This window comes from Macrobrachium nipponense, chromosome 34 (genome assembly GCF_015104395.2).
Source record: "Macrobrachium nipponense isolate FS-2020 chromosome 34, ASM1510439v2, whole genome shotgun sequence".
NCBI classification, from domain to species: Eukaryota; Metazoa; Arthropoda; class Malacostraca; order Decapoda; family Palaemonidae; genus Macrobrachium; species Macrobrachium nipponense.
In genome coordinates this window covers 1,851,086-1,877,939 of record NC_061095.1, presented here as the reverse complement: position 1 = coordinate 1,877,939, position 26,854 = coordinate 1,851,086, and the positions used below count along the sequence as shown (strand labels likewise).

At 38.7% G+C, this 26,854-nt stretch overlaps 1 protein-coding gene across 1 annotated transcript in view; it reads left to right on the top strand.

The window, feature by feature from the left end:
- LOC135207746 (titin-like) overlaps positions 1 to 26,854 on the top strand; it is a 65,650-nt gene that overhangs the window by 22,346 nt on the left and 16,450 nt on the right. Inside the window, 13 exon segments of the mRNA XM_064239571.1 lie at positions 12,822 to 12,941; positions 14,617 to 15,063; positions 16,679 to 16,911; positions 17,372 to 17,568; positions 17,669 to 17,988; positions 18,038 to 18,299; positions 18,352 to 18,439; positions 19,168 to 19,222; positions 19,474 to 19,567; positions 20,921 to 21,677; positions 21,715 to 22,522; positions 22,848 to 22,955; positions 23,726 to 25,186. Of these exon segments, the coding sequence (XP_064095641.1) occupies positions 12,822 to 12,941; positions 14,617 to 15,063; positions 16,679 to 16,911; positions 17,372 to 17,568; positions 17,669 to 17,988; positions 18,038 to 18,299; positions 18,352 to 18,439; positions 19,168 to 19,222; positions 19,474 to 19,567; positions 20,921 to 21,677; positions 21,715 to 22,522; positions 22,848 to 22,955; positions 23,726 to 25,186 (4,950 nt within the window).

Genomic DNA, 26,854 nt, shown 5'->3' with positions numbered 1-26,854 from the left:
TCTGTGACAGACACACACACACACACGTACATACACACGTTCATGAAGACAAGATATGTGGAAACGTGGAATAGACTGCCACCAGAAGTTGTAAACAGCAATAGTGTGGAAGAGTTTAAAAGAAAGCTAGACAAAATCATTAGGACATTGTGAATGCACAGTAAAACCTGCTCCTACAGATAAGTGAGCACATGATATCTCTTCTGATGGACTAACAAGTCTTTGAGACATCCTAATCCTTATAACTCCTGGTAACATGTTTATCTTATTATTTCCAAAGTTTAACTGAGACTAACTCTCCTCTCTCTCTCTCTCTCTCTCTCTCTCTCTCTCTCTCTCTCTCTTATTTATGCCGTTTGGTATCTTACAGTTTTAACGTTTAGCTGAGACTCTCTCTCTCTCTCTCTCTCTCTCTCTCTCTCTCTTATTTTATGCGTTTGGTATCTTACAGTTTTAACGATTTACCTGGACCACCTCTCTCTCTCTCTCTCTCTCTCTCTCTCTCTCTCTCTCTCTCTCGTATCAAATATTCGCCCTAACTTTTTCTTTATCAGTCTATCAATCTCTCTATCTATCTATCTCCTTTCTATCTATTTTATTCCGAAATATGAAAAAAGAGATTTTAACTTCACAAAAACACAAACAAAAAATAAAAACAAAACTATCAAATAATTCCATATATATAAAACCTCGCTCACTACAATCACAAATCCTTCTCAGTCACATAAAAATGAAAAAATTTCTGATACTATTGAGAGACATTGGACGGAATCTTTGACACTGTTTGGAGAGAATACAAAGGGTCAATACTGACGGATTTGGGCGAAAAACTGACGCTATAAATAAACAAGTAAACAAAAATTACATTGACACACACACATATATATATATATATATATATATATATATATATAGATATATATATATATATATATATATTCGTGTGTGTGCTTGTTAGACTTGATTATCATTAATAATTATCAAAGCCTTTTAATTACGAGTTTCAAATGAAAGTACTTTGTCATTCAAATGCCCACTTAAACAAAATAATTCATCTGTACGTCAATAGCCTTTGATATACTTGTCCTATTATACTTATAACTAATATAATCTAAAAATAATACTTTACGAAAAGCAAAATATAAAGTAAGACTAGAGAAAAGTGCATATTCGAGGGATAACAAATAAGAGAACAGAGAGAAATAACAAATGAGAGAAATGAAGAGGCGTGAATTACTTTTCTTAAGAGGGGGGTTTATGAATCTCTAGCGCGCTTGCGCGCTCGAATGTGACCTGAGGGTCCCGCCGCTGAAGTTGGCACCCAGTCACCCACCACCAGCCGGCAAAGGTGCCATATGTCACTTTCTTCGCGCGTCGTCGACGGCGTTGCCATAAATCAACTTCGTAAAAAAAGTCATGCATACAAAAAATTAAATCCTCAATTCTTAAGTAATATCCTATATATATAAGAAGCCACCTGAGAGTCAGTAAAAACTTATGGGAGGATTAAAATGGGATAATGTCCTTCGAGACGCCATCTCAAAGAGCTATAATAATCTTATTTCATATTCACCGGAAGATCGGGGGAAAAGATTCCTCATTAGTGAGTGTTGGCAACACTGCCATGTGGGCGGGGCTAATATATTGTCTCTCTCTCTCTCTCTCTCTCTCTCTCTCTCTCTCTCTCCTTTTAGAATGTGCCCCAACCTGCCTACCCTTTCTTGGCCGGAATACCCCCAGTTTGCAAAGGAAATTGTAATGAATTCTGTATATGTTTTCCTCATTCATTTACTCAGTCAACCATCTATCTATCTATCTATGTATCCATCTATCTCCTTTTTTTCTTATCTCTTTTGGATAATTACATCACTACCTTAAACTGTGCTTATATCATCGTTTGAAATCTTGATTTACTTTTTTATCTCTCTCTCTCTCTCCTCTCTCTCTCTCTCTCTCTCTTTCACGACTGATTTACCTTGTTTATCTATTTATTTTCCCACCTACTCATTAATCGCATTGTATATTTCTCATTTTATTTGCTCCACTCATTCCCACTCTCAAACATTTCTTTCAATATTCACACAAACAGGTCTTTTACAATGCACTTAAAATTCACACGAGACAAAAAAACTAACTGTTAAGATAAAAAAGAAAAAAAAATCACTATTCTAAAACCACGACTTTTCCCCATCTATTCAACCTTGACTAAGTTTATTCTGGTTTAAGTGAAGTTTCGCTTACTCGGGGAGTAAGCCTTACAAACTACTATGTCGTTGTTGTTGTTGTTGTTGTTGTTGTTATTGTTGGGTAGGAAAGGTCTATGGAAAAGCCTAAAAGGGTCTGAAAAAAAAGGTGTTTCGCGTCAAGTTAAAGATGCGGGAATTTTATGATGGGATATTCTGGATTTATTCAATGGAATGAAAATGAAAAAATAAATAAATAAAGCTGTAGGAAGAAGAAAGAAGAAGAAGAAACTCGGGAGGAATGCATGATGCAATCGTTTCTTGGCAAGGCATCCTTATATCCTTGAGGCATAAGGCTTATTTTCTTTTATGATTATCTCTCTCTGATTTCCTAATGACTTCCTTCCATCTTTAGTCAAATACTTCCATGTATGAAAGCCTTATTTTCTCCTTATTTTATGATTGTCTCTGATTTCCCGATGACTTCCTCCGTCTATAGTCAAATATCTCCACGTATGAAGGCCTTACTCCAGTATGAAGGCCTTATCCTCCTTTTTATGAGTTATCTCTCTTCCTATTCTGATGGTACTTCCATCTTTAGTCAAACACCTCCACGTATGAAGGCGTTATTGTCTCCTTATTTTATGAATATCTCTCTCCTATTCTGATGGCTACTTCCATCTTTAGTCAAATATCTCCATGTATTTGCTGTCTCAAGAATCATATTTCTACTTGTTTCGATAATATTCTTCTTAACTCCTCGAAACAGGTTCAATTCTTGCTCCCGGGAGATCTCCATTCTTTAAGCATATGTCCTTCTTCCACAGAGCCCAAACTCTTTACTCTCTCACTATCTCTTTGATATTTTATATCTCTCATTTCGTCTCGCATTCAAGTCAAAGTGGGTCTCTATTTATACTCTCTTCGGGGAGATCTTACCTTGTTCGCATATATGGTCTTATATCCTTCGCAAATCCTTTAGCAAATATTTTCCTTGTTGATGTCTCGAGGTTTTGTTATTTATCTATTTATCTCTTAATTAATTAATTTATTTATTTAGTTATCTCTTAATTTATCTTTTATTTATTTACTTATTTATTTATTTATTTATGTACTTATTTATTTATTTATTTATTTATTTATTTATTTATTTATTTATTTTGTGTTTATTTTCTACCAACTGAAATCACTTGACCTTACACAAACTGGGCTACTGTTCATTACTACTATCTGTGAACCTTAAAATAATTCACTTTCTATTTTGATAATCAATTGATATTTTGATCTTTCTATCTACGAATTTATCACTTTCTCGTTTTTCCTTCTTTTCTAATAACTGGTTTCATCTTTCTGTTATTTCCCGTTGTCCTCTGGATCTTTCAACTGAACACTATCATATTCTTTGGAAGCTTGAATTTCAAGTCAGTGGCCCCTTTGGTGGGATTGATCCATACGAATAAGGGCTTAGCTTGTGAATAAATAATAATAATAATAATAAAAATAATAATAATAATAATAATAATCATAATAATAATAATAAGAATAATAAAATAATTAATAATAATAATAATGTTAATAATAATAATAATAATAATAATAATAATAATAAAATAATAAAATAATAATAATAATAATAATAATAATAATAATAATATGAAAAAAAAATAATGGACTCCTAAGGAGGCAGGATGCAACCCGGAACCCCACACTAAATACCACCCAGTCGAATTGGAGGACTGTGATAGACAAAAAAAATGAATAAATGAATAATAATAATTAATAATAATAATAATAATAATAATAATAATAATAATAATAATAATAATAATAATTAATAATAATAATAATAAATCTTTTTTGGGCTTCCATTGAAAAATCTGTTTCCATTTATAATATTATTCAAATATTATAATTTTAAGGGTTCTTGATCTGATACGTTTTACATTTACATATTCTCTTTTGGTTTATATTATTAAAGTTTATTTTTATTCTGCTTTTCATATTGGAAATAATCCAAAAACGAGTGGAGTTAATAATAGTACATTCTTCAGTCTTTATACCTCATTTGCATTCGCTGGTGAATTCAAAATATTTAAGAGAATATTAGGGACCACACAAATCTACGAATCCTATAACTTTTTTTTGTTTTTTTTTTTTTCATTCTGACATTGTTTACAACTCACAATTTCGATCTACGTTGCTGAATCTTATTTCAATTGTTTAAGAAATTGTTTGGATAAATTATTTTAAATAACCATACCTCTATTAGTTTAGACCTACACGTCAAATGGATAAGAGAATACATATATTGATATATATATATATAATATATATATATATATATATAATATATATATATATATATATTTATATATATAAGTCGAATACCAACAGGAAAATGGTAGTCAGAAATCCAAGCGCTTTAGTGCTCTTACTAAGACATTGTCAAGAGATAATGTAGCTCCTTGACAATGTCTTAGTAAAGACGAAAGCGCTTGGATTTCTGACCCATCATTTTCCTGTGGTATTGGCTTATTTATGAAGTCACGTGCATCTACTGTGATTTTTAAAGCATAATATATATATATATATATATATAATATATATATATATATATATATATATATATTATATAGATCCACATATATATATATACATTATGTATATAATTCGTTCAAGATTGTCGAATTCTAGATGATTCAGCAAAGATCTCACCATTGCGTCGGGAGCCAAATCTCTCTCTCTCTCTCTCTCTCTCTCTCTCTCTCTCTCTCTCTCTCTCTCTCTCAAGATTTACTTAAATCCTCGTAAATTCTGGCGTCTAATCTGGCCACAGTACCCAATTAAGTTTAAACACTTTAGAACAATTGAGTTTGAAATGCTTAGTTTTGAGATAATAATAATAATAATAATAATAATAATAATAATAATAATAATAATAATAATAATAATAATAACAAGCCCTCCACAGGGGCCTCTGACCTGAAACCGTATTATTATTATTATTATTATTATTATTATTATTATTATTATTATTATTATTATTATTATTATTAATTATTATTCTTATTATTATTCGATGACGAACCCTATTCATATGGGACAATCCCACTCGAAATTCAAAGATTCCAAAGATCACGGCATTAATTTGAAAAAAAAGTAACAGAAAGTAACGGGAAATACAGAAGGAAGTGATCAGGTATTAAGAAAATGAAAAGTAAATTAACAAATTAATAAATAAACAAATAAATGACAGCGAATCATCAAAATATATAAGGAGAATTGGCTCAGGGCACGATGGATTGCGTCTTTGCATTCATAGTTTGCAACAAAAGAGAGAAACCTCTCTCTCTCTCTCTCTCTCTCTCTCTCTCTCTCTCTCTCTCTCTCTATATCATATATATATATATATATATATATATATATATATACATACGTATACATGTGTATATATATATGCATAATTACTACCCATTCCACTTTGAAGCATTTGACGAGTAAAGCTGAGAGGTCAGAGCTAAATTTTGTGGCACATGTATGGCAGAGTAGTTATCTGTGACATATGTGCCTAAAATACTCTGCTCTAGATATGGAACATACTCTCGCTGTGTATTTTTGGACGTGTGTCATATATATATATAATATATATATATATATATACATATATATTATATATATATATATATACATATATATATATATTATATATAATATATATATATATATATATATATATATATATATTATAATGACTTCTCTCTCTCTCTCTCTCTCTCTCTTCTCTCTCTCTCTCTCTCTCTCTCTCTCTCTCACACACAAAATGTGGGCCAATTCTTCGTTCATCTGAAACTAACATAGGCCTAAAGTAAGCCTAAGACCCACAAAGGCGCAACAGGTGTAATCTATGTCATCAGTATACGGAAAAAAATTGGAACAATAAACTTACATTACTTTATATACTATTTTGCAACTTTACAAGTAACTTTCACCTCGAATAGTTTGACCTGTGTGCAGGTTGGGCGGGAAACGAAGTAGGTCAGTGATTAGATCAGTAAACTTAAGAGAGATATACATGTATTTGAATGATACCCGGACTGAACAGGTATTGGGTTTAATGCAGGCGGATGCATAAGATAATACGAAGACTAAACAGGTAATTGGGCTTAACGCAGACAGATGATGCATAAGATGATACGAGGACTGAACAGGTATTTGGTTTAATGCAGACGGATGCATAAGATGATACGAGGACTGAACAGGTATTTGGTTTAATGCAGACGGATGCATAAGATGATACGAGGACTGAACAGGTATTTGGTTTAATGCAGACGGATGCATAAGATGATACGAGGACTAAACAGGTACTGGGCTTAACGCAGACAGACGGTGCATAAAATGATACGAGGACTGAACAGGTACTAGTTCAACGTAGACGGAGTTGCGCAAAGTTGATGTTATCCACAGGTAAACGGCGAATTAAGAGAGATCGCAGATCACCAGCTAATCTCACAAGTAATCAAGACGACGGGGAAGGTATTGGGGATAAGTAGGCCTGAAAATTAGCAGCCAGAAACGAAGGAATTTAGGTAGGCGTGCCTGTCAGTACGTAGGCCTATAGATAGACACGCGTAGGCTGATCATGTCTACCGGTATACGTTTCCCGAAGACTCCTTCGTTCTAATGGACCGTGTGTGGGTAGTCGACTGTCGTGGGTAGCAGCCGGGGAAGACAGCGATATGGGATATTTAATGGAGGAATATTTCTGGCAAGACTAGGTAACTGGGGGAAGAAAGAAGAGAGAGAGAGAGAGGCAGTTGCGCATCCCGACCGTCAGCCGTCATAAGGGGTAGAAGAAGGGAGGCGTTCACTGTATATTTTTAGGACAGAAATGCTGTTGGCGCCCGCTGCCAACTCTACATTATGCTTTCGGCCCTTATATGAAGCTTTCTCCCCCACCCCCCACCCAACCCACAACCCCTCTCTCTCTCTCTCTCTCTCTCTCTCTCTCTCTCTCTCTCTCTCTTGTATGTTGTACGTATGCGTTCATACAGAATAATACACGTTCTATACATATACAGATAAAACACTTACAGATAAACCATCTATTAAAATTATCTCTTGGTATAAATACCACCTTTTCTGTAACTTTTCCATTCATCTACCTGAAGAGGGAGACAGCAGTCTCTGAAATATAGTATTATATCTATATTTTGGCGTTGTTATGGGCTCCTTATATATATAAATATATATATATATATATATATATATATATATATATATATATATATTATCATACCACAGAAGAACTTGTAAACAAAATAATTAAAATCCATTACGAAATTTAGATACGAAAACCGACCAACCAGACGCCAATAATCACAGACGAACAGAAAGACCTAGAATCATTACGTGAAAAGAGAACAAGAACAAGAACAAGAAGAAGAAGAACAGCTGACGAGGTCCTATTCACCCCAGAGAAGGAGAAACCTGTCCACACGAATTCCGTAACATTCCCACATTCCGACTTCCGGTCTGCATTCCTGGCATTGTGTTTCCTTCATGGGCGCGAGCCGAATCTCTCTCTCTCTCTCTCTCTCTCTCTCTCTCTCTCTCTCATTATTGGGTCAAGTGTCCATATATGAATCAGCCATACGCTAACACGCACGCATCTAATACATACGTATACTATACATATACGCATGCATGCGTGTATGTGTTTATGAGCATTAATTTGAGTGCATGTATTATGTATGTAATCCGTATTTACATATATAAATACACACGCATATATATATAGTATATATATATATAATATATATATATATATATATATATATATATATATATCTGTGTGTGTGCATGTGTGTATATATACATGGAGAGAGAGAGAGAGTACCGAAACAATGAAGGGATTTAACATACGTAAATTATTAACAAATTAACTGAATATGACGAAGAAGTTTAAGTCCTGGATCACATAATAGCACAAACTTCCTTCAATAACGACTAATATTACTGTAAAATAAATGGCATACTCAATATATTTAGATTTTACCGGTATTTTACTTTATAAAGCGCGCTGGAAATTCCTAAAACGACGGATATAATACTCGAGAATTTTAAAGAAGTGAAAATTGTACCTCAAAATTTGCATAAAGTTGGAGGCTTACTAGGGCACTGATTCACTTGCATAAACTTTTGCAACTTATGCTTGGAGGAACTTGCAAGTTCCCCCCCCCCCCCCCTACAGAAGTAGAGAGAGAGAGAGAGAGAGAGAGATAAACTATGGAAAATTATAAGTATTAAAGTTCGTTTCTCATCATATGACTCCCTCGACAACCTGTGAGTTTATTTGCGTTATTTCTTGAGAGAGAGAGAGAGAGAGAGACCTCCCAAGTGTACCTCTCGTCGAATGCGGCCCCATTGTCTGAAATAAATGCCTCTCCGGCGAAGTAAAAAAAAAAAAAAAAAAAAAAAAACAGACGAGAGGTTCCCCAACTCTTGGAAAATAAGGATTTTTTTTTTTATTATTATCAAAGGTTTCCCTTTGATACCATTCTTCACTGAAATGTGTTTTTCCCTTGCTTTCGTATTTTCCTCTTCCTTCTTCTTCTCCTTCTTCTTCTTCAAGGCAGAATTAATATAAAACGAAAATAGACAGGGCAGATCGTTTGATACAAAAATCAAAATAAGACGGGATAGATTGTTCAATACGGTAATGAAAATAGACAAGAGTAGATTGTTTAATATAACACCCAGCAAATAACTTAAGGGTCGGGGGGAGACTTGAGACAAAGGAGGGATGAGAATTCGCCCCTGGGGCGAGTTATGCCCCAAATTAAATGCATCAGCGCGACAGCAAGGGAGACTTTGTTATTGCTTGCTGCACGGTTGGGACACGTTATTGTATATATATATATATATATTATATATATATATATATATATATATATATATATATATATATATATATATGTGTGTGTGTGTGTGTGTGTACATATATAGGAGGGGAATTATAAATTGATAAGCGGTTCGTCACCCCGGTGGGCTCGAACCGCCATAAACGAGAAACAACCCAAAGACGTTCGGTGTGACTCCCTCGACTACCCGGCTATCAAGATATATATATATATATATATATATATAATATATATATATATATATATATATATATATATATAACAGAAGAGGGCACTATATTTTCAATAAATATTTCCTATAGACAAAGGCACGCGTACTCATTTAGACGAGTATCACCTTACACATACAGAGAGAGAGAGAGGTTTAAACCACCAAGCCAATTTCGTCCAAACAAACTCTCCTTTCAGGAATGGGTCGCCGTTAACAGGTAATCGCCCTTCATTATCACGGGGGTAGGTACCCCTCTCATTAACAACGTCCACCCGCCCTCCCCCCACCCCCCGCCCAAGGTAATTTTAAACACCCGGTTCCCATTCCTACCATTCCTAAACTCCAGGGCAATCCCGGAAACGATTCTTGATACGTAAGAGAGGATTAGCGGGTTATATTTGGGACGGGGAGATCGGTGTCTAATTAGTGAGGGTGAGTGTATGGGATGACGTGACGTCACGTGACGTCACTGAGTTGAAATGCTCTATTCACTGCCGGCTCTCCAGGTCTCATTGTGACCCGGTTGCTGCTCCAGACACGACTCCTCAGGTTTGTTGCAAGTCTCTCTTGAGTATTGAGGGATACAAGTAATACTTTCATTAAGTCTTTGGACTCAAATTTTCTGATTAACTTCGTGATTCGACTTCATAAAGAAATATTTTGGAAAATAATTTCCAGTAAATTTCAGCACTCTAATATATCTTTTATAAAGTTCATGGAAATGTTTTTCGCAGGAAATATTTTCCAGGTGGAAATACTTTTCACTGGAATGTCCTCATATCCAGGAGAGGATGCAACTACGCATTCCACAAATTGAGCCATTTTTAACGTTTGCCAGTTTATAAAATTCTTGACTGGCAATTAGACCTCCATGATGCCTTCTCCCTATGGATACAGTCAGCTGATGGTCTAAGGTGAGGAAGTCGAGGATTGAAGACGTGAAACTCGAGAGAAATATGAAGTAATAAACAAAGAGATGAAGGAGAAGAAGGGAGACATCACAGGTGATTGATTGATTGATGCAAAACTGTACCAATGGTGTCACAACAACTTAGGTCATCGACGACAAGACAGGTCAAAAAGGAGAGAAGAAATGATCGTCAAGAAACGGACGACAAGAAACCTAGACTTTCCAGCAGACCTATTAAGTAACCGAAAAAAAAGAAGATACATCAATCCCAGCAAAATTATTAGATAAAAAAAAACTGGGAACTGGAAATGAGACTGGAATGTGGAATTTAGGCCAAAGGTCAAGGACTGGGACTTATAAGGTCATTCAGGATTGAAAATAATGTTGAATCAATTGTAAGGTAGGGTTGAAGAAAATAAGATGACAGAAAGCGAATATGAACGGAGGTACATAAATGGAATGAAAGGGGGTTGCAGCTAGGGGCCTGAGGAAGGGGCGCTATAAGTAATGCCTGCAGTGCGCCGTGTGATGTGCGCTGAGGGCACTAGCCTCCCACGTTCTTTTAAAAGAACAGAAAGAATGATTACAGCTTCTTCTTATTCCTTCCTGGAAGACCCAATCCAGCCATACTTCCAGGTATCCAGCCTTCCAGCCATCCAGCTATTCAGCCATCCAGCCATCCACCCATCCATCTATTCATCCATCCATCCACCTACGTTCTTTTAAAAGAACAAAGAATGATTACAACATCTTATTCGCTCCTGGAAGGCCGAGACCAGCCACCCTTCCAGGTATCCAGCCTTCCAGTCATCCTTTCCAGCCATCCAGCCTTCCACCAAACGTCCCCCCCCCCACAAGTTTGCAAGGCTGAGACCAGCCATCCTTCCAGGCATCCAGGCTTCCAGCCATCCTTTCCAGTCATCCAGCCATCTACCCATCCACCAAACGTCCCCTCCCCCTCCCCCCCGATCAGTTTGCATATCTCCTCAGCCACTCTCCAACATTATTTGTCCCGGATATCCGAGTGGCCCCCACCTTTTCCAGCCCGAGATGATGACGTCACCCGGAAAGGCTCTGGTTTGCTGATGACGTCATCTGAAAAGGCTCTGGTTTGCTGATGACGTCATCTGAAAAGGCTCTGGTTTGCTGATGACGTCATCTGAAAAGGCTTTATGTTTGTGATGACTTGGGAAATTTATCCATAAGACAAATACGAGTTGAAAAGGGTCTGATGAGACGGGAGATAGCGAGATCGATGTGGATATGAGTATTTCAAGATAAAAAAAAATGACAAGCGGACTGAGTGATATATATAATATGGCGTTCGAATACGTAAGCAATTGTATATAGTATGTTATGTATGTATGTATGTGTTCGTGTGTGCGTGTGTAAGTGCTAGTGTGAATGAATGTAGTTGCCCACTCAACTAAAGCACGTAAATATATATATTATTTTACCATTAACGGTGGGATACTAAGGCATATATTTAAATTTATACAGAAAAAATTGTCATACGCGTTAATTCACAAACATAACGAATTTAAACATAAATTTGTATTTTTCTTAACATACAAACACGTTAAAATTCTCACATACGCGTATTAATACAGAGACATATGCAAAGACAATATATTTAATATATACGCACATGTATGTATAAGTATATATAGCTTCATCCAGCTAGTTATCACCCTTCATTATCACTTAACTAGTTCCTCACCAGCATTTAATCACAATTCCCAGGAATTTTCAAAGCATCATGAATTCTCAGACCGACTTTGTACATATTTCACCTCTGAAACTGCATCCGTGGAATGTCTCATTAATAGATTTGAAAAACGCTTTTTTATTATCATTTATTCCATGCATTTATTTAATCTATGATTTACATATTATTGCTTGTTAGAATTTATTTTCTGTCACTGATGCATTTAGTTATTATTTATCTTTTAACTTCTCTTAAGAATTTTTTTTTGCTTTTTGGTTTTGGTTTACCTAAATGCATTATGCTATGGGCAATGTCACTATAATAATAATAATAATAATAATAATAATAATAATAATAATAATAATAATAATAATAATAATAATAATAATAATAATAATATATTTAGTTTATATATTTATTTTCTTTTTCTCTTTTTGTTTATTTTACCTAAATGCATTATGTTTTGGACAGTGTTATTATCCAAATTAAATTATGAATAATTAATAATAATAATAATAATAATAATAATAATAATAATAATAATAATAATAATAATAATAATAATAATAATAAATAATAATAATAATATGCTGGAAACAGACCTTTCAAACATGTTTTATTAAAAATAATGGCAGAATTCACAGAATTGATTCTATACAAGAACTGAAAGAATTTTGCATAGAATCAATTCTGTGAATTCTGCCATTATTTTTAATAATAACTAATAATAATAATAATAATAATAATAATAATAACACTGCCCAATCTCTTATACCATTCATACAGCTTACTTAATGGTGCCTCTCTCTGACCCGACCACCAGCACACACCTGTATACTACTTGGCGCCCTTTGGATTAATTAACCACCCCTCCGTCTCCCACCCGCAGGTGAAAACCCCTCGTATTCGGAATGCCGCCCACACATAGACGCCACCATCAGAGACCTCGCTGCCAAGGCTATCGTGGCAGGAGAGACGCCCTCCGAGGGGCTGGAACACCTGGATTACGGTAGGTTTCGTGGCCTGGAACCCCTGGAATCAGTTATGAGTGGGTAGTGAAGAGTCGTGATTTAGATTTTTTGGGGTGCTCAACTCGCCTGGTTGAGTGTCCTAGGGCAGGTTTGGATTGATGGTGAATTTGGGGCGTTATTCAGAGGAGACCCCTGGATCAGTTACGAGCGGGTAGTGAAGAGTCGTGATTTAGATTTTTTGGAGTGGTTAACTTGCCCGGTTGAGTGTCCCGGGGGTAGGTTTGAGACTGGTGGTGAATTTGGGGTGTTACTCAGAGGAGACTCCTGGTTCAGTTACGAGCGGGTAGTGAAGAGTCGTGAGTTAGGTTTTTGGGGGTAACTAATTTGCCCGGTTGAGTGTCCTAGAGTAGGTTTGAGACTGGTGGTGAATTTGGGGCGTTATTCAGAGGAGACCCCTGGATCAGTACGAGTGGGTAGTGAAGAGTCGTGATTTAGATTTTTGGGGGTGCCTCACTTGCCCAGTTGCGTGACCTAGGGGCAGGTTTGAGACTGATGGTGAATTTGGGGCATTATTCAGAGGAGTCTAAAGTAATTGTCAACTCTGGACGAGGCTGGAACATCTGTTAAAGACAAAGATCACAGATTGTTACTCCAGATACAGCTGGAATTGTGTACGGTCCATGATCACTTAGCTAATCCGACGATAAATGAAAAATATCATACAGTCTAAACAGGAAGAAAGTAATATGATAACTAGGTATCATTCCAGTCAAAACTGAGTAGGAAGATATTCAAAATGACCATTTTAATCAAAGACAGCTGTTCTACCACACATGGTAAAGTTGGTCTGGGTACTAATAACCAACCTAGATAGGAAGGAGACCACTCAACGAGGTGCATGTCAGCACAACTAACTAACGTTAGCATTACCCACAGCTTTGCATGCGTCTCTGACTAAACAGCTGTCATTAACATATGTTTTATGAAGTCACTGACTCTTGAAGACATGACATATAAGACACGTCACTTTCTCAGTACATATGTCTCATCCGTGCCGTTAGCTTTTCACATCTCCAAAGCAGCGCAACACTAGATATCTCCTCTCGTACATGAATTGCCTTTGTAACATCTTGAATCTTACACTTGTGCACAAGTCCAAGTTACTTCGTAGTCACAGATATCCTCAGAAGAACGAGGAACCTAGCTACTGTTAAATAACTTAACTAAAACTAAGATCTTGATTATTTCAAGAAGCGTCTGTGAAATAGGATTGTTGTACTTTCAGATGTGCTTAAACCGGTAACCGGTAATCGTTATCCTAAATCAAATTAGAACGTTTATTCCCTCAATGTCTATACTAAGGTGCATCCACTCTAAATCATGTCATCAACACATATTGGCAACTTGTCACATACATCTCACATACTGTGTGAAAAGTAAGTAAGTAGTGAACGAGTCTTTGGCAAATGCTGGACGCTTGTAATAAGCGCTGGTTAGGACTACCAATAAGTTGTTGAATTGTATTCAACCAGTGAATTGTGTAAGTAACAAGTTGCCAACATGTTTATGACAAGTTTGCAACATGGTTACTTTTTTGTAACATGTTTACAACATGTTTGCAACATGTGTATGACATGTTTTCAACATATATTTGTAATTTAGATGCTCAGGAGAGTAAATCCAAGTATACTAACTGCTCTCTTCTTCTTTCAGCTACTGCTGAAGAAATCGCTGCACCAGCAGCCGTCGAAGATGGAGGAAAGGCAAAGGAAGCCAAGGCTCCGGAACCTGCCCCACCTGCAGAAGCACCTCCACCTGCTGTAGAGGAGCCACCAGCTCCAGCCCCAGTTGCTGTAGAGGAGCCACCAGCACCGGCAGTTGTAGAGGAGCCACCACCAGCACCAGTTGTTGTTGAGGAGCCACCACCAGCACCAGCAGTAGTAGCAGAGCCACCAGCACCAGTTGCTGTTGAGGAGCCCCCAGCACCAGCACCAGTAGTGGTAGAGGAACCAGCACCACCACCAGCCCCTGAACCAGTCGCTGTAGAGGAGCCAGCAGCAGCTCCCGAACCACCAAAGGCCCCTGAGCCTGAAATCCCCGTGGCTCCCCCACCAGCCGCGCCTGTGGTGGTCGAGGAAGCCCCAGCTAAACAGGCAGCAGGTAGGTATGGCTTGTAACAGATCAAGACACTCTCTAGGTAAACAGATCTGGGTGGCTTCATTCGCTCGGTTTTACAAGCAGAGACTACGTAGAGTGGCGAGGAATTGTAGCCGTTTTAGATCTTTGTAAACCATCTTGAAGTATTCAGAGGGCATCAGAAAATAGAACCACGCCAGTAGCAAACTTTTGTATACACTAGAGATAGAGTGAATTCAATTTGGGGTGGGAATTTAAAAACAAAATATTGTATCCTGCCTTGACAGTTATATTCATGAGATGAAAAACTATCAAATAATGAAAGACAGGAAAAACAGGTCATTTTTCAGTCTGTCTGTCTGTCTGTCTGTCTCTGTCTCTCTTCTTCTCTTCTTCTTCTCTCTCTCATCTCGTCCTCTCTCTCTCTCCGAGTTTTATATATATGCAACGCTGATGTAAATTCGTGAATAGCTAGGAAATTTTCTAGGAGAATTATATGGCGCTGAGTGAAATTACCAACAAGAGCTAGCAGGTTTTACACGTCGAACTGAACATAGTAGTACATGTGTTGCATAATTCAAGGACCCTTAGAATACATCACATTACATTACACTGGATAAATTTCAACAGCAAATGAAAATAACTACTGCGTGCCTTCATCTATTGTAGACACTAACTTCATTCAAAGTTTTACCTTTGAAAGTGAGACGTGAAGCATAGGATTCGAATAAAATCGAATGAACTTCAAACATCACTGAGTCGTAACTCACGTGAAAATGGGGCATTAGAAGCTGCCAACAGGACTCAAACGAAACAGAAGAACTGAGCACTAACAAAGATGTGATATCAACTTAACTCTAATTTCTTATCTGTGATTGGCTGATTAATTCTCGTAGTGTTTGGAGAAGACTGTGTTGTAGAACATGACAGTTAAAATGAAAGTAAGCTTACTTCAGGAGTTAATTCATTTGCATTTTTGAAAAAAAAACCGTTTTGTATATTTGGTGATTATTCAAGTCATTGATTTTCTGACATGTTTAGAAAAGACATTTTGTTATTTTGTAATAATTTAAGGTTAAAAAGAGTTAAGTCACTTGAAAGTTCATTTTGTGTATCAAGATTTTTTCAGAATTCATTGCCATAACTGTAAAACAAAAAAACTGTAGTTTTTTAACAATATCAAACTAAATAATGGGATTTAAATTAAACAAAACAATAGGATTGAAATATATCAAAATAATAGGATTTAACTGAATAAAAAAAACATTTAGAACCACACTAAAATAAAAAAACTGTAACAAAGCAGCATCATTATCCCTCTGAACAACTCCTGAAGAAGGTTTGCAATATGCCTAGAATATAGTTTCATTTTTAATTATTTTAACAAATAGCCTAGAATTCTTATTTATTTGTAATTATTTTAACAAAGAGCCTAGAATTCTTATTTATTTGTAATTATTTTAACAAATAGCCTAGAATTCTTATTTATTTGTAATTATTTTAACAAATAGCCTAGAATTCTTATTTCTAATTGTTTTAACAAACTAAAGAACCTAATGACGTCACCTCAGCCCACCATCCTCAATGAGATCCTCATAAGTGACCCAGAAACATTATCAGTTTCACATTCCATTACTAGACTCAGCGGCCGATGATAGTGACGAGGGCCTTGATGATGATGACGATGATGATGATGATGATGATGATGATGATGGTGGTGACGACGAAGATGAAGATGAAGATGATGCTGCTGATGACGAAGAGGAAGTGGCTGTCGTGAAGGGACAAGACGCAGAAGACGACTTGGATGACGATGAAGAAGCGTCACAAGACGATGAGGACGACGGACGACGACGAAGAAGAAGAAGAGGATGAGGAAGTAGATGAAGTAGATGCAGCAGAAGGAGGAAAGGCTGCAAAAGTCAAGGAAGCAGGAGAAGCTGTAGATGAAGAGGAAGATGAAGATGAAGATGAGGAAGATGAGGAAGAAGCTGTAGAAGAAGAGGAAGATGAAGATGAAGATGAGGAAGATGAGGAAGAAGCTGTAGAAGAAGAGGAAGATGAAGATGAAGATGAGGAAGATGAGGAAGAAGCTATAGATGAAGAGGAAGATGAAGATGAAGATGAAGGGAAGAACTGAGGAAGGAAAGCTGTAGTATGAAGAGGAAGATGAAGATGAAGAATGAAGGAAGATCGAGGAAGAAGCTGTTAGAAGGAAGAGGAAAGAAAATGAAGGATGAGATGAGGGAAGATGAGGAAGATGAGGAAGAAGCTTTAGACGAAGATGAAGATGAAGATGAAGATGAAGAAGATGAGGAGAGGCTGGTAGAAGAAGAGGAAGATGAAGATGAAGATGAAGGAAGATGAGGAAGAAGCTGTAGAAGAAGAGGAAGATGAAGATGAAGATGAGGAAGATGAGGAAGAAGCTGTAGATGAAGAGGAAGATGAAGATGAAGATGAGGAAGATGAGGAAGAAGCTGTAGAAGAAGAGGAAGATGAAGATGAAGATGAGGAAGATGAGGAAGAAGTGTAGATAAGAAGGAAGAGAATGAAGATGAAGAGGGGAGATGAGGAAGAAGCTGTAGGAAGAAAGAGGAAGATGAGTGAAGATGAAGAAGTGAGGATGAAGCGTAGATGAAGAGGAAGATGAAGAGGAAGATGAGGAAGATGAGGAAGAAGCTGTAGAAGAAGAGGAAGATGAAGATGAAGATGAGGAAGATGAGGAAGAAGCTGTAGAAGAAGAGGAAGATGAAGATGAAGATGAGGAAGATGAGGAAGAAGTGGAGAAGAAGAGGCAAGAGAAGATGAAAGATGAGGAAGATGAGGAAGAAGCTGTAGATGATGAGGAAGATGAAGAGGAAGATGAGGAAGATGAGGAAGATGAAGAAGATGTGGAAGAAGCTGTAGAAGAGGAAGATGAGGAAGATGAGGGAAGACGAGGAAGAAAGTGTAGAAGAGGAAGATGAGGAAGATGAGGAAATGAGGGGAAGAAGTGTAGAAGAAGGAGTGAAGGAAGATGAGGAAGAAGCTGAAGAAGAGGAAGATGAGGAAGATGAGGAAGATGAAGAAGATGAGGAAGAAGCTGTAGAAGAGGAAGATGAGGAAGATGAGGAAGATGAAGAAGATGAGGAAGAAGCTGTAGAAGAGGAAGATGAGGAAGATGAGGAAGAAGCTGTAGAAGAGGAAGATGAGGAAGATGAAGAAGATGAGGAAGAAGCTGTAGAAGAGGAAGATGAGGAAGATGAGGAAGATGAAGAAGAATTGAGGAGAGAATAGAAGAGAAGATGAGGAAGATGAAGAAGATGAAGAAGATGAGGAAGAAGCTGTAGAAGAGGAAGATGAGGAAGATGAGGAAGATGAGGAAGAAGCTGTAGAAGAGGAAGATGAGGAAGATGAGGAAAGAAGCTGTAGAAGAGGAAGATGAGGAAGATGAGGAAGAAGCTGTAGAAGAGGGAAGATGGGAAGATGAAGAAGATGAAGAAGATGGGAAGAAGTGTAGACGAGAGATGAAGAGGAAGATGAAGAAGATGAGGAAGAAGCTGTAGAAGAGAGCGAAGATGAGAAGAAGATTGAGGAAGATGAGAAGGAAGCTGTAGATGAAGAGGAAGATGAAGGATGAAGATGAAAAAGATGAGGGAAGGAAGCTGTCCAGAAGAAGAGGAAGATGAAGATAGATGAAGATGAGGAAGATGAAGAAAGCAGCTGTAGGATGAAGAGGAAGATGAAGATGAAGATGAAGGAAGATGAGGGAAGAAGCGTAGAAAGAAGAGGAGATGGGAAGATGAGATGAAGGAAGGATGAGGAAGAAGCTGGAGAGAAGAGGGAGATGAAAGATGAATGATGAGAAGAATGGAGGAAGAAAGGCTGTAGAGAAGAGGAAGATGAAGAAGAAGATGAGGAAGATGAGGAAGGATGAAGGAAGATGTGGAAGGAAGAAGCTGTAGAAGAGGAAGATGAGGACGATAGGAACGAAGCTGTAGAAGGGAAAAGATTAAGGAAGTGAGGAAGATGACGGAAGATGTGGAAGAAGCTGTTAGAAGAGGAAGATGAGGAAGATGAGGAAGATGAGGGAAAAGGGGGGGGAAAAAAAACAAAGCTGTAGAAGAGGAAGATGAGGAAGATGAGGAAGATGAAGAAGATGAGGAAGAAGCTGTAGAAGAGGAAGATGAGGAAGATGAAGAAGGATGAGGAGAAAAGCGTAGAAGAGGAAGATGAGGAAGATGAAAGAAGAATGAGGAAGAAGCTGTAGGCAGAGGAAGATGAGGAAGATTTGAGAAGATGAAGGACGGGAAGAAGCTGTCAGGAAGATGAAGAGAGGAAGAATAAGGAAGATAGGAAGAAGGCTGTAGAAGAGGAAGATGAGGAAGATGAGGGGAAGATGAAGAAGATTGAGGAAGAAGCTGTAGAAGAGGAAGATGAGGAAGATGAAGGAAGATGAGGAAGAAGCTGTAGAAGAGGAAGATGAGGAAGATGAAGAAGATGAAGAAGATGAGGAAGAAGCTGTAGAAGAGGAAGATGAGGAAGATGACGAAGGATGAAGAAGATGAAGAAGATGAGGAAAAGAAGCTGTAGAAGAGGAAGATGAGGAGAGAGGAAGATGAGGAAGAATGAAGGAAGATGGAAGGAAGATGGAAGGAAGAAGCTGTAGAAGGAAGAAGCTGAGAAGATTGAAGGAAGATGCGGAAGAGCTGTAAGAAGAGGAAGATGAAGGAAGATGGAAGGAAGAGGAAGGACGAAGCTGTAGAAGGAAGAAATGAGGAAGATGAAGAAGAACTGTAAGAGAGGAAGATGAGAAGATGAGGAAGATGAAGGAAGTAAAAAGCTGTAGAAGAGGAAGATGAAGGAAAGAGGAAAGAGAAGAAGCTTGCTAAGAAGGAGGAAGATGAGGAAGATGATGATTGAGAAGCTGTAGAGAGGAAGATGAAAGGAAGATGAGAAGAGGAGAGGAAGAAACGCTGTAAGAGAGGAAGATGAAGGAAGATGAAGAAGCATGAAGAAATGAGGGAAGAAGCGTAGAAGAGAAGATGAAAGAAGATGAGAAGATGAGGAAGAAGCTTGTTTAGAAGAGGAAGATGAGGAAGAATGTGGAAGGAAGATGAGTAAGATGAGGAAGAAGCGTAGAAGAGGAAGATGAGGACGATGAAGAAGATGAGGAAGAAGCTTGTAGAAGAGGAAGGATGAGGAGAGAAGAAGAGGAAGAGAGAAGGAAGCTGTATGAGGAAGAGAAGAAGATGAAGGAGAAAGCTGTAGAATAGGAAGATGAGGAAGATTGAGAAGATGAATATATGAGGAAGAAGCTGTAGAGATAAATGAGAGAAGATGAGGAAGATGAGGAAAGAAGCTGTAAATAGAAGATTGAGAAGATGATGAAGAAGCTGTAGAAGAGAAGATGAGGAAGATGAGGAAGAGCTGTAGAGAGGAAATGAGAATGATGAAGAAGATGAAGAAGATCGGAGAAGCTGTAGAAGAGGAAGATGAGGAAGATGAGGAAAGCTGTGGTAGAAGAGACGACAGATGAGGAAGAAGCTGTTGAAGAAGGAAGGATAGAAGATGAAGGAAGATGAGGAAAGAAGCAGGTAGAAGAAGAAGATGAGGAAGGATAACGAAGATGAATAGATGAGGAAGAAGCTGTAGAAGAGGAAATGAGGAAGGATTAGGAAGATGAAGAAGATGAGGCAAGAAGCTGTAGAAAGGAGGAATGATGGGGAAGATGGAGGAAAGAAGCTTGTAGAAGAGGCAAGATGAGGAAGATGAGGGAAGAAGCTTGTAGGAAGAGGTAAAGATTGAGGAAGATGAGGAAGATGGAAAAAAGAAGATGAAGAAGAATGAGTAAGGAAGAAAGCTCGTAGAAGAGGAAGAATGAGGAAGATGAGGAAGATGAGGAAGATGAGGAAGAAGCTGTAGAAGAGGAAGACGCTGTAGAAGAGGAAGATGAGGAAGAAGCTGTAGAAGAGGAAGATGAGGAGGAAGATGATGAAGATGCTGTAGAAGATGAAGATGAAGATGAGGAAGATGATGATGATGAGGAGGAGGAGGAAGAGAAAGCCTCTGCAGTAGAAGAGAAAATAATTCCAGGTAGAGATCCCAAATGGTCAAAGCCCTGGAAGACGCACGAGGAGTTCCAGGACAAGCCCGAGGCTGAACCAGTTATAGTAAAGGTAGTCAGGGATCCTAAGTGGGCAAAGCCCTGGAAGACTCACCCTGAATTCCAGGACAAACCAGAAGTACCAGCTGAAGAGAACGTTGTAGAGAAAGTTGAAAGAGATCCCAAGTGGGCTAAGCCCTGGAAGACTCACCCAGAATTCCAGGACAAACCAGAGGAACCAGTTGTCGTTGTTGAGAAAGTTGAAAGAGATCCCAAGTGGGCTAAGCCCTGGAAGACTCACCCTGAATTCCAGGACAAACCGGAAGTTCCAGCTGTTGTCGTTGTTGAGAAAATTGAACGAGATCCTAAGTGGGCTAAGCCCTGGAAGACTCACCCAGAATTCCAGGACAAACCAGAGGAACCAGTTGTCGTTGTTGAGAAAGTTGAAAGAGATCCCAAGTGGGCTAAGCCCTGGAAGACTCACCCTGAATTCCAGGACAAACCGGAAGTCCCAGCTGTTGTCGTTGTTGAGAAAATTGAAACGAGATCCCAAGTGGGCTAAGCCCTGGAAGACTCACCCTGAATTCCAGGACAAACCAGAAGTGCCAGTTGTAGAGAAACTTGTAGAGAAAGTTGAAAGAGATCCCAAGTGGGCTCAACCCTGGAAGACTCACCCTGAATTCCAGGACAAACCAGAAGTCCCAGCTGTAGAAAAAGTTGTTGCAGAGAAAGTTGCAAGAGATCCTAAGTGGGCTCAACCCTGGAAGACTCACCCTGAGTTCCAAGACAAACCGGAAGTCCCAGCTGTAGAAAAGGTTGTTGCAGAAAAAGTTGAGAGAGATCCCAAGTGGGCTCAACCCTGGAAGACTCACCCTGAATTCCAGGACAAACCGGAAGTCCCAGCTGTTGTCGTTGTTGAGAAAGTTGAAAGAGATCCTAAGTGGGCTAAGCCCTGGAAGACTCACCCTGAATTCCAGGACAAACCAGAAGTGCCAGTTGTAGAGAAACTTGTAGAGAAAGTTGAAAGAGATCCCAAGTGGGCTCAACCCTGGAAGACTCACCCAGAATTCCAAGACAAGCCAGAAAAGGCAGCTGTAGAAAAGGTTGTTGCAGAGAAAGTTGCAAGAGATCCCAAGTGGGCTCAACCCTGGAAGACTCACCCAGAATTCCAGGGCAAACCAGAGAAGGCAGCTGTAGAAAAAGTTGTTGAAAAAGTTGAGAGAGATCCCAAGTGGGCTCAACCCTGGAAGACTCACCCAGAATTCCAGGGCAAACCAGAGAAGGCAGTTGTAGAAAAAGTTGTTGAAAAAGTTGAAAGAGATCCCAAGTGGGCAAAACCATGGCAGACTCATAAGTTCCTCGATGAACAGCCTCAAAAGCCAGCTATATCAGCTGAAAGTAAGACAGTTCTTGATTCTCGTGAGTTTATTCCAACCCCATTTTGTTTACTCATGTTCACCAATTTGTTCGCTCCATATTTGTCGCATGCCACTATCAATGCATCACTAGAGGTAGCTCAAATCTTCGTAATCAGAAAGTTCATTACCTATAAATTATGCCTAAAGCCTATTGCCTCAACTTATTTTATACTTTCATATCAATGAGCTAATCTGTTGGAAGGTTTGTGAGCTACCCCTCATATCTGATTTTGCTGATGTGTGTGATGAAACCTTTTGTTTTAACTGAGAATGCTCAACTAATAACTGACCTGGTCTTTTCTCAGGCTCCACGAGCACGGTCTACCATGACACATCTTCTCACCCGTATAGACATTATTACACTGTTCTTTACACAATATGTGAATTGTGTCTTAACACTCATCTCCAAAGTGGTATAGAAGGACTGAGTCCCAAAGCTATGCTACAATTGTATTTTTGTAATATGGGTGGGTTCTAGGAATGTAAACAGCAGAGAGAATCAGTTAAACAGCAGAGGGCTAAGGACTGGATAGGCTTCCAGACTATATGCCAAGAAGATATAGAATGTAACACAATAGGAAGATGTAACAAGGAGGTTGCTTTAACCATGACTGGTTTTACAACCTCTACCAAGAAAAAATAAATTTTGAATCAGTTTAACAGCTGCAAAGTTATGTATTTTATTTTTCAGCATTTATATGGCACACTAATTATAAAAAAAGTAGTAAACATTCTTTTTTTCTTTAGGTTGATACTCTCAAAGCAAAGCTCCATTAGGAAAGAACTTAAAGGACCTTCATAATATGAATATATAAATTCAATTGCACATGCATCAATATATACATGGGAATCCTTAGATGTATGCATACTCACTATAGGCATTACTTCTGCACTTTCCTCAAATCTAAAATATCAAAATAAGGGTAACTGGACTCTTAAGAATCACCAGCTATTTTCTCATATATAACAAAGTCCTCAATTGTGTGCTCATATGTGTAAGTTATTATGTTGATAGTCCATGGTATCTGGTTTTATGTTTTCCACACCTGTATTGCCTTTATATGCTACTTAAAATAATGAGGTTTGGTCATCATCTCGTCACAGCCAATTCAGGTAAGTATTTCCCTTAATTCATATAATTTACCTTACTTATTGGCATCTCCTTTTGTCATTTTCCCTTTAGCCACACCAGCTGAGACCGTCCAAAAGCCACCAACACCCGAGAAAGAAGCTCCAAAAAAGAAACCTTCCATAGGCATAATGAACAGGATTATTGATGTCCTCTTTGGTCTTCCAAAGGGCCCAAGAGATCCTAAATGGGCTGAGCCATGGCAAACCCACAAAGAGTTCCAGAAAGCCCCGAAAGAGGCTAAGGAAGCTAAGCCTGCAAAAGTTCAAGCCTCAGGTGGCATCATCAACAGCATTGTCACTTTAATCTTCGGATCCACAAAGGGCGAACGGGATGCCAAGTGGGCTCAACCATGGCAGACCCACAAAGAACATCAGAAAGCAGCCAAGGCAGATGAATCTGCTGCCCATCCCAAGAAAGTGCAGCCCTCTGGAGGAGGAATAATCGACAAGATTGTGACCTTGATCTTTGGCAAGACGACACAAACGCGTGACTCGAAATGGGCCCAACCATGGCAGACGCACCAAGAGCACAAGAAGTCTGAGAAACCGGCTGCAGTGAAAGAAGCAGCCAAGGTGGCCCACGGTGCCTCCGGTGGCATCATCGACAAATTCGTGAGGCTTATTTTCCCAATTCCAGATGGTATCAAGCGCGATGCTAAGTGGGCGCAGCCTTGGCAGACTCACCCTGAACATAAGAGACAAGCTGATCCAGCTGCGAAACCAGAGGCAAAGAAAACGGCACCAGTAGTCGCATCTTCTGGTGGCATCATTGACTCCATAGTCAGAATGGTATTCCCAATTCCAAAGGACATCAAGCGTGACCCAAAATGGGCTCAGCCGTGGCAGACTCACCCTGAGCACAAGAGAGAAGCAGTCGCAAAAGTGCCCGAAGAGAAGAAAGTCGCCGCTGTTCCCTCCGGAGGAATTATCGATAAACTCATTAAACTTGTATTCCCAGTCCCTAAAGATACAAATAGAGATCCAAAATGGGCCCAGCCTTGGCAGACACACCCCGAGCACTCTAGAAAACCCGTAGAAGGAGAAGCACCCAAAGAAAAGAAAGTGGTTGCTGCCGCAGGAGGTGGTATTCTTGACAGCCTCATCAAACTGATATTCCCCACCCCTCCCGGCGGTATCAAACGGGACCCGAAGTGGGCGCAGCCGTGGCAGACGCACAAGGACGTAGGATTGAGAGGCTCCGCCCCGCCTCCAGCTGCAGCAGCACCGGAAACCAAACCCGCTCCTGCTGTGGAGCCTGCCCCAGCCCCAGCCCCAGCCCCTAAACCAGAAGTTCCTGCTCCTAAACCGGCCCCAGCACCGGTCTTGCCACCAGCGCCAGCACCGGCCCCAGCCCCTGTACCTGTAGCTGAACCAGCCCCTGCTCCTAAACCTGAACCAGCTCCAGCCCCAAAACCAGAGCCGAAGCCTGTGGTAGTAGCAGCACCCACTCCTGCAGAACCTGTGCCAGAACCTCCCAAACCGAAAGCATCGTTTCCCGCTGAAGAGGTGGCAGGTAATTCTCGTCTGAGAAGAAATTCCAACGGCTTGACGTTTTTGTATGTGTGCACTGCGTTTTACTAATGCTCTAGGATAAACATCATAGTGATATTGTAACTTTATTATCATGTATAATCGTCTTCACATCTTACTTTAAGTAGGTTAATTATCTGTAGGCTTTTACTTTGCTTAAACAGATGTGCTTATAGAGTAGAAGGATTTGTTTGCTTGAGAATATAGTGAAATGTAAAGAATTATAATTATTATAGTGATGATTTAACTAACTACATCAATCAAAGGTGCAATGAAATCATTAGTTTTTACATACCTTGCAAAGTAATTTACCCTTGGAAGCACAAAATCATGAAGTGAAGCGAATTTAGATTCGACATAAAAATACAGAGCTTGACAGTTTCTTTCAAGTTACTCCATGAATAATATTGTTGATGTTTTAGAATCCTCCGTGTTATTTGTATATTAGTGGAGCGCTTGTGAGATCATTAACAGGTCAACTTCAAATCTTATGATACTGAACTCTATGTATGCTTGTGATGTTTGCTTCATAATTTTGTGTGAAAAAGCACTACATTTTACTCTCAATTTTAGACGTTTCATTGCAAGCAGTTGTTAACATGACTAAGAAAGAGAATGGTCTTTGTTAAGTCAGAGAAACATTTTATCCAAATGGTATGGAGTTAATAACATTTAAAAGATTATCTGATAGTACAAGTATAAAATTTAGGAAACCTTATTCCATTGCCTCATTTTATAAGAGGGATTTCGTGCAAGCTTGAGTTGCAATGCATTCAGTCCAAGAGAGCTAATTCAAGCTGTGGATATTCTGTCAAGAACCAGTTGTCTGTCTACTTTCTCTGTTTTGCTAGCAGTTCTGGCATACGTGTATAGTTCGAGGTTTACTAGATTGGGATATTCCCAAAATTGCCGTAATCACGGAAGAAGTTGAACTGTTGCCACGTTGTTAGGGGTCCATTTGCCATTTTTTCTGAAAAAAAAAAAAAATACTTTCAATTGGCGACAGACACTCTTTAACTTTATCTCAAAAGTTTGACGATGGCATTTACAGAGTTACAGTGTAAACTCGCTCCCCAAACCTAACCTTACCTAGGCTAGATCATCCATGGACACCAACCCAAATTAGCCTACCTTAAAGTTGTTGTTTAATATTTGCCATACCTACAGCTATTAATGTGAGAGTTAAAACATTTGTTAGCCAAAACACATACCCATCTAGGACAAAGTTTGCAGACTGGAAACCAAAGTAATAAAATACATACAGGTTGCTGGTTAATGGCAGAATATCCAACGTGTCAAAAGTGTCCCACGCAATACTTTTCGCAAATCCCTAATTTAGAGGTTTACTTTAGAGCACAGGTTTGAGACCCCTGGCAAAATTTGGAAGGAAAAGTTAAAGTTGAAAGTCATAAAGTATATATAGTTGTCGGTTAACAGCAGAATATCCACCGCATCAAAAATGTTCCACGCGATACTTTTCGCAAATTCCTACTTTAGAGGTTTACTTTGGAGCAAAGATTTGAGACCCCTGGGGCACCATTTGGAAAAGTAAAACTTCGAGTTGAAAGTTAAAGATAGAGATAGAAAGTTTCTATGGCTTAACAAAGATTGACCAGGCACTCCTGGCGGGACAAATCAGGAGAGAGATAAA